Here is a 13,048-nt window from a genome sequence, read left to right as displayed (position 1 = left end):
TTCTTTCGTTCTTTCTTTCCTTTGTTCTTTTTTTCTCGTTCTTTCGTTCTTTCTTTCTTTCCTTTGTTCTTTTTTTCTCGTTCTTTCGTTCTTTCTTTCCTTCGTTCTTTTTTTCTCGTTCTTTCGTTCTTTCTTTCCTTTGTTCTTTTTTTCTCGTTCTTTCGTTCTTTCTTTCCTTCGTTCTTTTTTCTCGTTCTTTCGTTCTTTCTTTCTTTCCTTTGTTCTTTTTTTCTCGTTCTTTCGTTCTTTCTTTCCTTCGTTCTTTTTTTCTCGTTCTTTCGTTCTTTCTTTCTTTCCTTTGTTCTTTTTTTCTCGTTCTTTCGTTCTTTCTTTCCTTTGTTCTTTTTTTCTCGTTCTTTCGTTCTTTCTTTCCTTCGTTCTTTTTTTCTCGTTCTTTCTTTCTTTCCTTTGTTCTTTTTTTCTCGTTCTTTCGTTCTTTCTTTCCTTTGTTCTTTTTTTCTCGTTCTTTCGTTCTTTCTTTCTTTCCTTTGTTCTTTTTTTCTCGTTCTTTCGTTCTTTCTTTCCTTTGTTCTTTTTTTCTCGTTCTTTCGTTCTTTCTTTCTTTCCTTCGTTCTTTTTTCTCGTTCTTTCGTTCTTTCTTTCCTTTGTTCTTTTTTTCTCGTTCTTTTGTTCTTTCTTTCCTTTGTTCTTTTTTCTCGTTCTTTCGTTCTTTCTTTCCTTCGTTCTTTTTTTCTCGTTCTTTCGTTCTTTCTTTCTTTCCTTTGTTCTTTTTTTCTCGTTCTTTCGTTCTTTCTTTCTTTCCTTTGTTCTTTTTTTCTCGTTCTTTCGTTCTTTCTTTCTTTCCTTCGTTCTTTTTTTCTCGTTCTTTCGTTCTTTCGTTCTTTCTTTCCTTTGTTCTTTTTTTCTCGTTCTTTCGTTCTTTCTTTCTTTCCTTCGTTCTTTTTTTCTCGTTCTTTCTTTCCTTCGTTCTTTTTTTCTCGTTCTTTCGTTCTTTCTTTCTTTCCTTCGTTCTTTTTTCTCGTTCTCTCGTTCTTTCTTTCTTTCTTTCGTTTTTTTTTCTCGTTCTCTCTTTCTTTCTTTTGTTCTTTCGTTCTTTTTTTCTCGTTCTTTCGTTCTTTCTTTCTTTCCTTTGTTCTTTTTTTCTCATTCTTTCGTTCTTTCTTTCTTTCCTTCGTTCTTTTTTTCTCGTTCTTTCTTTCTTTCTTTCTTTCCTTCGTTCTTTTTTCTCGTTCTTTCGTTCTTTCTTTCGTTCTTTTTTTCTCGTTCTTTCGTTCTTTCTTTCCTTCCTTCGTTCTTTTTTTCTCGTTCATTCTTTCTTTCTTTCCTTCGTTCTTTTTTTCTTGTTCTTTCATTCTTTCTTTCGTTCTTTTTTTCTCGTTCTTTTGTTCTTTCTTTCTTTCCTTCGTTCTTTTTTCTCGTTCTTTTGTTCTTGCTGGGAGCCTATCAGTCAGTCCCTGATAACTTTCCTGACTATTTTGCCAGGGAGGTGCTGGGGGACTGGCCATGGAAATGGGGCATCTTGCTTGTGCCCGAGGATGGCTGGTGCAGCAGGAGCTGATGCTGGCCTGGCCCTGCTCTTGCGTTTCTGTGGGGAAAGGCTGTGGCGAACTTTCCTGCTGCTGCCAGCCCCGTGCAACTTCCCGGGGTGGCTCAAGGAACTCGAGACAGGACCCACGAGCCCTCCCTATGGATCTGTGCTCTGCATCGGAGGACAGGACAGACAGGTCACGGCATCCCGTTTTGGGATCCCTGGACTGAGCGGGCTGCGAGCCAGGATGCAGTAGCGCAGAGGCAGCTTCCAGTCCCCCATATCCCGAGCAGAGCCCGCCCAGGTCGGGGACTCAAGGAACGCCGGCGGTCGGGAAGGGCCGGTGACCCTTTAAGCGGAGTGCCCGCCCCGTCCCGCCCCGTGCCGCCCCGTCCCGCCCCGCCGGGCCAATGTGCGCCGCGGCTGCCGCGCCGCTTGTTACAAGTTTCCCGTGGCGGCGGTGCCGGAGGGACTCCGGGGTGGCGGCGGCCCGCGGTGGCAGCGGGGCGCGATGCCCGCCCGGGGCTGACCGGCGGGAGCGCTGCCATGAGCGGGGCCCGGCGCCTCGCCCAGGGAGTTCTGTCGTCCGGCGGCGAGCACTCTGCGCCGAGTGTCTCTTGTCCCCTGCAGCACGCTGCCAGCTGGTACCTCCCTCCTTTCTGAAGCGTAACTGAGGAGGGGGTGGAAGGCAGAGGAAGTTTGGTGTTCAGTTTTTTTCTGTAGGCTTTGGAGAGGGATTCCCTTTGCGTCCCAGCGCGGAGGGCTGTAGGACAGGGTGCGGTGGCGGAGGGGAAAGCGGCGCAGCCGGGAGCGGCTGTGCGGAGCCGTGCCCCGCCGCCGCGTACCGGGTGCTGGATGCGAGCTCCGCGCAGCTCCGCCGAGCGTAGCGGCAGCGGCGCGGCAGATGCAGATGCAGATGCGTGCGTGTGTGTATGCTTAACCCTTTCTTGGCTCCTCGGATTTGTACCATGCTGAAGATCCTCACCAAAAAGCTCAGGAACCAGAGTTTGAACGAAATTCAACCTTTCCAGCTAAAGGTAAGTAAAGCCGGTTTTGTCTCGGTTGTTTTTTGTTGCTTTCAGGTAACTACGAAGTGGGCCTTGAGAAGCTGAAAACTTGCAGTGTTTATTATGCTGGGTGAGTTTCCTCTCAGCCAGTGAGCTCAGGAGGAACTGGCCTAGGCTGTATTCCTGTTACTTAAAGTCCCGTTCCTTTGCACTCAGAATTACCCTGCACAATTCAGATAATACAGAAAGGTGTACAAAGATGTATCTGTCTGTTCTTTAGAATGTTTTACTTTTGATGGGATTCACATTTATCTGTGTAGGCATTTGCCTAGATACCTTTGTATGTGGGCAATCCGTAGCCTCTCAGCCCTATCAGGCTAGAACCCCGCTGTGCTAGGTACTGTACAAACATGATTTACCTAAAATGCCTTTCAGCTCGTTATTTGCATTTCTCTCTCATCTGGTCCTGAAGGCCAGAATCTGAGCTGAAGTTTGCAGGCTGGATTATTGCATTGACCCCATAGCTTTCCAGATTCTTCATACATCCATTTTAAATGTTTAAAATAAAATCGAGGACCACAGATTCAGGGTAAGAACTGTCTAATATAAAGAAGAATTCCTGCCAGATATAAAGAGGAATTTTTGAGCCATATACCACAGGATAAAAAGGGAGCCATGACGAATGAGAAAAAAATACTGGATCCTGATTTGGCAAAATTGTTGTGAACCAAGGAATATTCCCTGAAATCAGCAGAGTTACTCTGGATTGGCACCAGTACTGTGGGAAGTGTAGCACCTGGCCCCAAATAAAAGAAGGGATCTGGGAAAAGTAGCAGCCCTCGTTGCCTGAGTTGGGGGCTGGGGATCCGTATACCAGACTCTAGTGGAGTCTTTTGTATCTGTTACACAGAGGCTCATTGCCGTGTGGTTGCACTTCTGTGCAGTCACTCTGGACAGGCTGATGGCAACTTTGATGAAACATCAGCACTGTTTTAACAAAGTTTGCTGTACTTCTTCCTCTGGGGATTGCACATTCTGTGGCTCTCAGGGGAGGCAGGGTTAGATTTTAATTTTGGAAGTAAATGAGGGCAATGCTTTAGGTTGTAGTGGATTGATTTGGTGCAGAGTATTTGCAGAGGCAGTGAGGGTTTTTTTAACATTGTGTTTCTGGGCCTTACGGCTGCAATCTCCTCCTTTAGCTTTACTGTTTGTCTCTTGCCTCAGGCTGTGAAACCGTGAGAATCTTTGGAAGGAGCTCTCAGAGGTAGATACAGCCTTCCGGATGCTTGGAGGCATGCAGGAAAACGTGCATGAGTGGGCATCTGCAGCCATTTTGTTCATGTTAGTGCCAAGGTTTTGTGCTGCAGACAGGTGGTCTGCATTTTTGCAGGCTCAGTGGAGACAGTTAAGCTTGCACTATGCCTTGCTTGCAAGGCTATTGCATAGCCCATCAGAGCTGTCTTTGCAGCTTGCAGTGGGGAGTGCTACAATGACTGGTACCCATGTGTATGGGCAGAAAGCCAGACTTGCAAACTCTGGGTTTAAATCTGTTTTGTAGGCCTTTGGGGACCGTGTGCAGCTGCCTGGTCTTGGTTGAGCCTTGCAGCAGCATACTAATTGCTTAATGGAGTGTGCAGTGCTCTGTCTTAGGTGTTGGACCAGAGCTCCTTGCAGGTATGGACCCTGGGTAGGTGTCACAGGGGGTGAGCAGTGTGGAAGCTTCTGGTGGCTATGCAGTGCATGGACCCTGTGTCAAGGCCAAGTGTCCTCTACCATTTCGCTCTACTGTCTTCATGATGTGGGGCTGCCAGGTGCTGACCAGACTTCAGCTTTCTTGGCCTTGGTTTGTGTCTATGCAGGTCTGTATGTATTCTGGCTTGTATGGTAAATGGATTATTTAAAAGGCCCAGTGTGCTGTCATTGAAACTTAGTGAACATTTAGGTGAGAGCGCAGAATCAGGTCTGTAGCCCTGTAAGTGAAGAACGAGCATCAAGTTTGGATAGAGTAAGATTTGATCTACATTTACCACCCAAACCAAGTGCTTTCTGAGCTTTAATAACAGTGTGCTTAGCTGCTCATCTCCTTCATTGCCTGCTCCCTTTAGCTTTTTATGACTTTTTTTGGGAAGTTCCCAAATTGAAGGAAAAGCAAGCTCTTGTTGTGCTTCTAGATTACAACTGTACTGAAATTAGCCAAATTCCCAGGAGACTGTCCTTGGGTAAATTGTCAACTCATTTTTACAAGTGTGGAAGATTTGACCAATCTTGGATTGGCACCCAAGCTTTAGGAATCTTTTCAGGATGAAATTTCTGCCCACTGTAAAGGTTTTATTTTTGTATGATGTGTCTCAAATCGGTTTAGTGTGGCTGTGATAGGTCCGCCTAGTTTTTCCCTGTTTGGAGAAGCTGAGAGGATGCCATGACCTTCTGTAAGTGAAACCACAAAATATGCAATCTTTGGGTGTTGATGTAATGGACTTCTCTTTTTCCATTCTAAAGCTGGCCTTTAGGCAGTTGGCAACGAGGGCTGCTCAGAGGACTTTGACTCAAGAGATGTGCTGGTGTCTCTCAGAAAGTGTCCCTCCATTTCCCTTTCACCAGAAGTCACCATGGTGGGAAGAGAGGGACTGACTGACGCTTCACCTGATGTTGGGTTAGCCTGCTCAGCCAGCAGTTTCTGATAAGGGTGGCTGGACTGTCAAATGTGATAGTTAGGGTTCAAATTTGAGTGCCTTGCCTTGGAAGACAGCTGACCTTGCTTCACCAAATCCCAGAATGGGTAAGGTTGGAAGGGATCGCAGTGGATCATCTGTTCCAGGTTCCCTGCTCAGGCGGGGTCATGGTAGAGCACATGGCACAGGATTGTGTCCAGACAGTTCTTGAATATCTCCAGTGAGGAAGACTCCACAACCTCTCTGGGCTTGGTCACCAACACAGTAAAGAAGTTCTTTCTCATGTTCAGGTGGAACTTCCTGTGCATCTGTTCCTGCCTGTTGCCCCTTGTCCTATTGCTCAGCACCACTGAGAAGAGCCTGGTTCCATCTTCTTGGCACCCCCTCTTTAGGTATTTATATACATTGAGATTCTTTCTGTTGCCTCTGTTTGAAACTGAACAGGCCCAACTCCCTCAGCCTTTCCTGGTAAGAGAGATGTTCCAATCCCTTAATCATCTTTGCTACCTTCCAGTGGACTCACTCAGGAGCTCCTTGTACTGAGGAGCGCAGAACCGGACACAGCATTCCAGATGTGGCCTCACCAGGGCTGAGTAGAGGGGCAGGATCACCTCCCTTGACCTGCTGGAAGTGCTCTTCCTAATGCACGCCAGGATACCATTGCCCACCTTGGCCACAGGACACGGTGTTGGTTCATGGACAGCTTGTTGTCCGCCAGGATCCCCTGGTCCTTCTCCATGGAGCTGCTTTCCAGCACTTGGGCCTGTGCTGGTCTATGGGGTTATTCTTCCCCAGGTGCAGGACCGTGCCCTTCCCTTTGTTGAATTTCAGAAGGTTCCTGTGTGCCCAACTCTCCAACCATTCTTTCTGAAGGGCTGCACAGCCCTCTGGGGTATCAGCCACTCCTCCCAAATTTGTGACATCAGTGAACTTGATGAGGAGGCATCTGCCCCTTCATCCAAGTCATTGACGAATAAGGTAAACAATATTGAGCCCAGTATTGAACCTTGGGGGATACCACTAATGAAAGACCTTCAGCCAGACTGTCTGCCACTGATTATGACCACCAGCCAGTTCTCAATCCACCTCACTGTCCACTCATCCAGTCCACACTTCCTGAGCTTGCCTATGAGGATGTTGTGAGGGACAGTGTGGAAAGTCTTGCTGAAGTCAATGTTGCCAATATCCACTGCTCTCCCTTTATCCATCCAGGTAGTTGTTTCATTTTAGAAGGCAATTGGGTGTGCCAGGCATGACATTGGTAAATATATGCTGACTACTCCTTGTCATTCATGTGGATAGACATGGCCTCCAGAATGAGGCATTCCATCACATTTCTAGGGATTGAGGTGAGGCAGACTGGCTGGTAGTTCCCTGACTCATAATTCTTGCCTTTTTTGAAGCCCTTTTTTTTCCCCCAGTTCTTAGGCACCTCTCCTGATCACCACGACCTTCCAGAGATGATCACGAATGGCCTAGCCATGGTTTTTGCCAGGTTTGTGGAAGCATCTTATCAGAGCCTGTGGACTTGTGGATGTCAAATTTTCTGAGGTGTCTTTCCATTGGATACTTGTGCCCCTGTAGTGGGGCAGCATGTGCTCTCCTGAGCTCAAAGCACAGCCTTATAGCTTAAGACCTTCAGCTCTTCAACCTTCAGCTTCTGTGGCTAAATCCAAGAAAGGAGAGGGTGCCTGGTGCCTCAGTCTTTGGTTTACCTCTTACTTCAATGGTCTGGTGTTATTGGCTAGAGATTAGGCCAGATTCTGGAACCTTTTTGGGTGCTTTTGAGCCAAAGGTGGCTCTGACTTTACAGGTTAGGGATCATCTTTGATAATGGCTGGCAACTGGGTCTGTTCCAGAGCAGTTGAGACAGGAGAAAAAAAGTGAGATCAGGGGAGTGTCCCATATGGTAGTGAAATGCTTCAAAACCAGGAAAGTGAGAGGGGCCTCTAACTCAAGGCCTGCTTGTTTTCTTTTTTTGTGTTAGTTGTCCAGTATTACAGTCTAGTATAGTTTTTTATTATTTTCTTTCCTAGTTTTAGACTTGTAGCCCTGAGAAGTACTTCCTGAACTCTTAAGTCAGGCTGATCAAGGAGCTTTTAAAATGCATATCTTGGTCTTGCATGTGGGTAACTGATATTGAGCCCTTAGAAGTGTTCTCTAACCAACTCTGTGAGCTTTCTGCAAATCAAATGTCTTATGCATCCCCACAATTTGGGGTTGGGGTTTCTCACAAAAATGTGTTTCTTCCAAGTTTCTCTTTAACTCTTGGGGCCTTGCTATTTATGTAGTGGCTCAAGTGTGGGTGTCTGTTTTCTGAGCTTTGCTTGCAAGCAAGCTCCTTTGTGCAGGGAGTATCTGGCTGGAACAAGTCTGTGCATTGCCAGTCAAACTAAGCCCTTAATTAGTGGCCCTAGGTGTTATCAGAATGAAACAGTTGGATTGTGGTGTGTTAAAAAATTAACTGGCTGGAACATGCACCTAAAGAAGACTGAGCACTTTAAAGGTGGCAATTTCATTCCAACTTGCTGTTGACACAAACAACTTTGGAGGTGATACAACTGATGTTCTAATCCACAAAAGTTGTTAAATTACCTATGTACTTGGCATATTCATTTTGGTCTTGGGCAGAGATAATATGGACATGTTTGTTGTCACTTCCTTAATGTTGATCAGTGATACAAAGTCAAATGTGAGTGTTCTGGTGACAGAAAACTGCATTTCTCTTCCACATAACTTTAGCCTTATACTTGCTTAAAGGGAATTGTGTGCTAGGTGCTAACAAAGCCACTGTGTCAGTTCTCTTCATGTACTCTTGCAGCTCATATGTGTGCATACATAGCACTGGGGGCCAGAAAGTAATTTCAGTTATTTTCTACTGGCATCTGTATCTGCAATCAGCTATAAGACTCTGGTCTGGCTGGCCAGCCCTGACAGGCAACTGGGAATCATCTTCATCCTCCCTGTATGAAGGGGATTCAGCTGGCTGTGCAAAGTGAACCTCAGGCTTGCAGGCAGCAACTCCTGCAGTCAGTGTCCCTGTAGTAGCTTGTTACTCTGTGGAGCCGGGAGCATTTTTTTTTTCCTTCTTAGACTAAAAAAAAAAAAGAGTGGAATAGCATTATTGTTGATGCACAGTGGGTATGCTTTCAAAGATCTGCCTAAGTGCTCAGGCTTACTGTGCATGAGGACAGACTCATTTCTGCCTTCCTTTGGGCCGATTGCTTGTCGTATGTCACAGGTCTTCAGCTTGGCACAGGGAAAATTTAGCTTTGTCTGCTGTGGTGTATGCAGATTTTCTCTCATTTGTGGGTGTTTCAGTAGATGTCACCAAACAGGTTTATTCCTCTAGAGCTGGAGGACTCTGTTTTACATTGAAACTTTGCTTTTCTTCCTGTTCCACCAGCTGGCTACGTTAGATGCTTCTGGTTTGTTGTAATTGCAGGAAAGACACAAATGCCTGAATCCTTTAAGTGTGTAAGTACAATTTTGACTTTTGGAGTACCTATGAATATGCCTGAAATTAGGCTTGTGATAATTTGGACTGAAAATATGTATGTTTAGTGGGTTAGAAAGGCTGTGATAGATACTTAGCTATGGCAAAGATTAGAACAGGCAATCCCATCCACTTTAAGCCTTGGGTTTTTGAGACTTCTGCCTGAGGCATTGTAAAATAATAGGTTTGTGATTCTTTCTACTTGGCTTTGAAGATCTGAATCTTTAAGGGTTGTCATCTTTTCTGTGCAGACATTCAGCACTGATAATCTCCTGTAATGACTTAATTCCAAAGAGTGATACTTCAGACAAATTGCAGATACTGCATATACAGCATGATGGGGCATTCATTGACATTGAGGTAGTTTGTTGAGATGTTCTCTCAGCTGGCCTTTATGACTGATAGGAAACTGTGGACTTAAAAAATGTCTCCACCTCCCAAAGGCACAAAGAAATCTCATTACTTTTCCTTGTATTTTCCAGTTCTTGTTTTTTATTTGAATGGAAAACTAAATTCTGAAAAGTCAGTGCTATGTATTTAGCTTGGGGGGTTTTGTGAAAATGAATTATTTTTGTTTGCTGGGTAGTGTAGTTCTTAATTTCCTGCTGTCATGCATTGTCTTACAAGTTCCAAATTTGTTGCACTGTTTGGGATGCTAAATGTCTTCTTGAGCACGAAAAGAGCTCATATTTGAGGTGAAAATAGAAAGCAAAACAGGTCATTATTTATTTTAATTATATGCTTTCACAAAAAAGTGGGTTCACTTTTTTTTTTTTTTTTTAATAGTAAAAAGCAAGGCTTGCATCTGCTTAAAAGAGTTCTTTGGAGTGGTGGGTGGGCAGGGTACCACTCTGCTGTAATATGTCAGCCTGGCCAGCTTCCCTGGCTGTTCCTGGAGCATGCCTGGGGTCACAGCAGTGTTGTTGGGATTCCTCAGAATGGGAACCAAGGGCTGTATTGCCTTTTCAGTGGGAAATAACACTCCCACACACATTGTAGGCAGCGCCAACCCCTCCCACCCCCGTGCCTTTATCTGTAGCCCCTGTTCTCCTGTTGAGTGGGATTCAGGTTGCCGGGTGATCCAGCTCTTCCTAGCAACCGGCATCACAGGTATGTGTGTGCTGGGCCGTGTTCTGCCGCGGGAGCTGCTGTACGTGGCCGTGGGCAGCGCCTGTTTGTCCTCCTGCCACCGGTGACCAGCAGTCAGCCAGCTAAGCTGTTTGTGAATAGGCACCAGCGCCACCCACAAGTACTCAGCGGGAACACCCAGGCAAGGATTTAGAGAAAAGCCAATTAGTTGTGACCTTTATCTGCACTGAAAGCATTCCCTGTGCAGCGAACTCTGCTGTGACCCAGGCCTGAAAGTCGATGTAAAGGACATCTGGCCCAGTGTGACCTATGCAGAGCTGTCTCCATGCCAGCCTGGGCACAGGGCTGCCCAAGCTGTGGGGATGCAGCAAGCAGGTGAAGCACAGCTCAAATAAGGTTTCTTTTGGATCGGCATGGTCACTCCTTGGGGATGAACAGCTCAGGGTGTCTCTAGGCATTTCTTGCTATGTTCTTGCTTTTTGTGCCCATTATAACCTCCTCTCTGCCATGGGCCGGTCTGTTTGGACACAGACCTGGCATCCACATGTACCTCAGTCTATATGTCACACTGAATTGTTCAGTTCATGTAGGACAGGCATTTTTAGGCTGGGGCATCTTAGGAGCTGTCTGAGGCAGAGGGAGCAGATCTTACATGATGAGTAGTTGGGTTGTTTTTTGTTTTTTTTTTTTTTTTTTTTTTTTTTGTGTTTGTTTTTGTTGTTGTGTTAATCTCCTTTGTAATCACTGCGGCACAGCAAGTGCTCAGCCAGGTGAACTTTTGCTGTTGTCCTGTGGAGCAGCTCTAGCAGAATTGGAATGCTGCAACAGAGTACCCTTGTGAAGAACTCACATGATTATTTCTCTGGACCATCCTTGATGGCTTCACGGAGGGTGAAATACCATGGATGCTTATGAAAACTATCTGTTGGATTTATATGTAAGAAAGTATCTGGTTTGGTAGATTTGCACCAAAACTGCCATATGGCTGCATGTGCAGTAATCCAAATCCTGGTTCTTTCTAGTTATTCTGTGATAGCGCAGCAGAATATCATCTAAGGGCGGCAGGGGCTAAAAGCCCAAAGAAGATTCTGTGAGTGCTTTACAAAGCAGCTGGTGTGGACCAGCCCCTTGTTTCTTTGTTTCCAGCACTCTCCTCCCCCCAGCACTCCTCTCCGGGCACTCATCATCCAGGCTGAGCCTGCTGCAGAGAACTCCAGCTTGCCAAGGCTTGAGCTGTGGTGCTGGGAGCAGGTCGACGTCTGTGCGCCACTGGCACGCGGTGAAACCTGGGGAGGTATCCCTAAGGCATGGTAGGCTGGTAGGCTGTGGGTTGCCTGCCTCAAACAGCATGACTGGGTTGGGTGGTCCTCGTGCCCAGCAAACGCACCTGAGAAAAGGCCTCTGCAGCTTTGCCTGGATTCGCCTCCCCATCCTAGCTCCAGCGTCAGGCCATATGAGAAGAACTATGAGTTCAGGGCTTGAAACACTTTCTGAGGAGGAAAAGGAACCCAATGCCTGAGTTTAGGCCTCCAGAGAGGCTTTTATTAGCCATGTCTCCCATTTCATGGATAAGTTCACCTGAGGTTTGTTGCCTGACTTCAAGGTAGATGGTCCTTACCTAAATTTAGATTTAGAAAAGGATGGGAGATGCCTGGTATTTGTGAGATGTCCAAATACCTCAATATTCATAAATGTCTGCAATGAGAGTAGGCAGGCCTTGGTTTCTGATATATCCAAGGACCAAAATATTGCTTGGTAGCTGATTAATTGATTTGTCTGGGCTACAAACCTGGTTTTGAGCTAGGATTTCAAGGAGGTCACACAATTTGAGTTGCTCCTAGCACAAAGATCCTATCCCTTCACACCTATTTTGTTCAGCAATCTGTCTCATTTTACTCCTTCCTAGCAGGGTCACATTGTTTCCATGATGCATGCTGGTTTTTATTTAACTGATGTCCTTACTTCTTGGCATGACACAATCTGCCAAGCTCTATATGGACATAAGATGAGAATAAAATTTCCTTTGCTTGAATGGGGAATTTCCCATCTTAAGGAAAGGTGCCAGACAGGCAGCTAAATTCTCCAGTTTGCTGAGAGTGTGTCTGGATGTAAGCTAGAAAAATATAAAATAATCCTTCCATATCCTGTCACCCAGTTATTACACACAAAGCCAAGTGGTTATTCCAGACAGTTGTCTGCAGCCAGACTATTCTTGTGTGTGTGTGTTTTTTTTTTTTTTTTTAATATATATATATATTTAGTCCTATGAGTTGATTATTCCAAGGGAATAAAGTTCTGTGACCAAAGGCTAATTAAGAGGAAAGAACAGAGGTATTTGGTGTGAAGCATATAAACTGAAATAATTTAGAGGCTTGAAAAATCAGCAGCTTCCATGTATAGATATTTTGTTCTCAGAGAACCCTTTTTGTTCTGGCTTGGACAGAGCCAATCACTTTTGGGGAACCCTTCAATGGTATTTTGTAGAGAACTGCAATGCAATGCAGCTTTTCCCATCTTGCCCCTGAACTGATATAAGGGGATGCTAATTTAGGATTTGGTGCTTGGATACTGTCTCAGTAGCCCTCTGTGGTGGGGTGAGTTGGACCTGGAAGAATGCTGTCACACTTTGCTCTGTGCATCCCCCTTATGTTGTGACACTGCAAGTAATTGCATGGTGCTCTGTGTCCTGCTTCCATGAATGGGATTTAGGAGCATCTGTCCCATGTTAGACCTATAGTTTCCCCCAGTAGCCTATCCTCCTGCATTAGCAACCCAGTGAGTTTCTTCTGTCTAAACCTGTTCATTTTACACCACCAAATCTGTGTAGGGTATTTACATCCAGAACATCCTATGGCAAAGTATTTCACACCTTAACTACACACTGCCAAATGATCACCTGTTATTTGTTTAGGACCTACCTCATACTAATTTAATTTTTTGCCTTCTGTGCCCTATATTGGAGAAGAGAGTGAATATTCAAGTTCTGTCTTTGTGAATATTCAAATTTGGTCTTCTTTTCTAGGTCATCCTTCCATGTGTGGGAAGGATGATCTGGGGCAACCCATTTGTCAGATTTTCCCAACTAGGAACCACTTGGAATCACAAAATATTTACCAGGAAGGGATCTGGTGCAGTGAGAGACATTGCAAGTTACGACATGTTCCTAACTCTTACTTTGAAGGTGCCTGACCAGATGGATCAAAGACCTGGTCTGAAAGGATTAACCTACTGGTTTGCTCTCTGATAGAACACAAGATGTTTGGTGTAAATCCACAGAGATGAAACAGCTCTCATC

At 45.3% G+C, this 13,048-nt stretch overlaps 1 protein-coding gene across 3 annotated transcripts in view; it reads left to right on the top strand.

Moving 5' to 3' along the window:
* The first annotated feature begins 1,932 nt into the window (after positions 1 to 1,932).
* Positions 1,933 to 13,048, top strand: part of LOC128785561 (uncharacterized) — a 60,323-nt gene continuing 49,207 nt past the window's right edge. For all 3 annotated transcript variants that reach the window (XM_053938268.1, XM_053938270.1, XM_053938269.1), the window contains exon 1: positions 1,933 to 2,526. In XM_053938268.1, the coding sequence (XP_053794243.1) occupies positions 2,422 to 2,526 (105 nt within the window). In that variant the 5' untranslated portion in view covers positions 1,933 to 2,421. The remainder of the gene's footprint in view (positions 2,527 to 13,048) is intronic.

Source organism: Vidua chalybeata, chromosome 3 (genome assembly GCF_026979565.1).
Source record: "Vidua chalybeata isolate OUT-0048 chromosome 3, bVidCha1 merged haplotype, whole genome shotgun sequence".
In the NCBI taxonomy this organism is placed as follows: Eukaryota; Metazoa; Chordata; class Aves; order Passeriformes; family Viduidae; genus Vidua; species Vidua chalybeata.
Note: the sequence above shows the minus strand (reverse complement) of the source record. Positions and strands in the feature narration are given on the sequence as shown.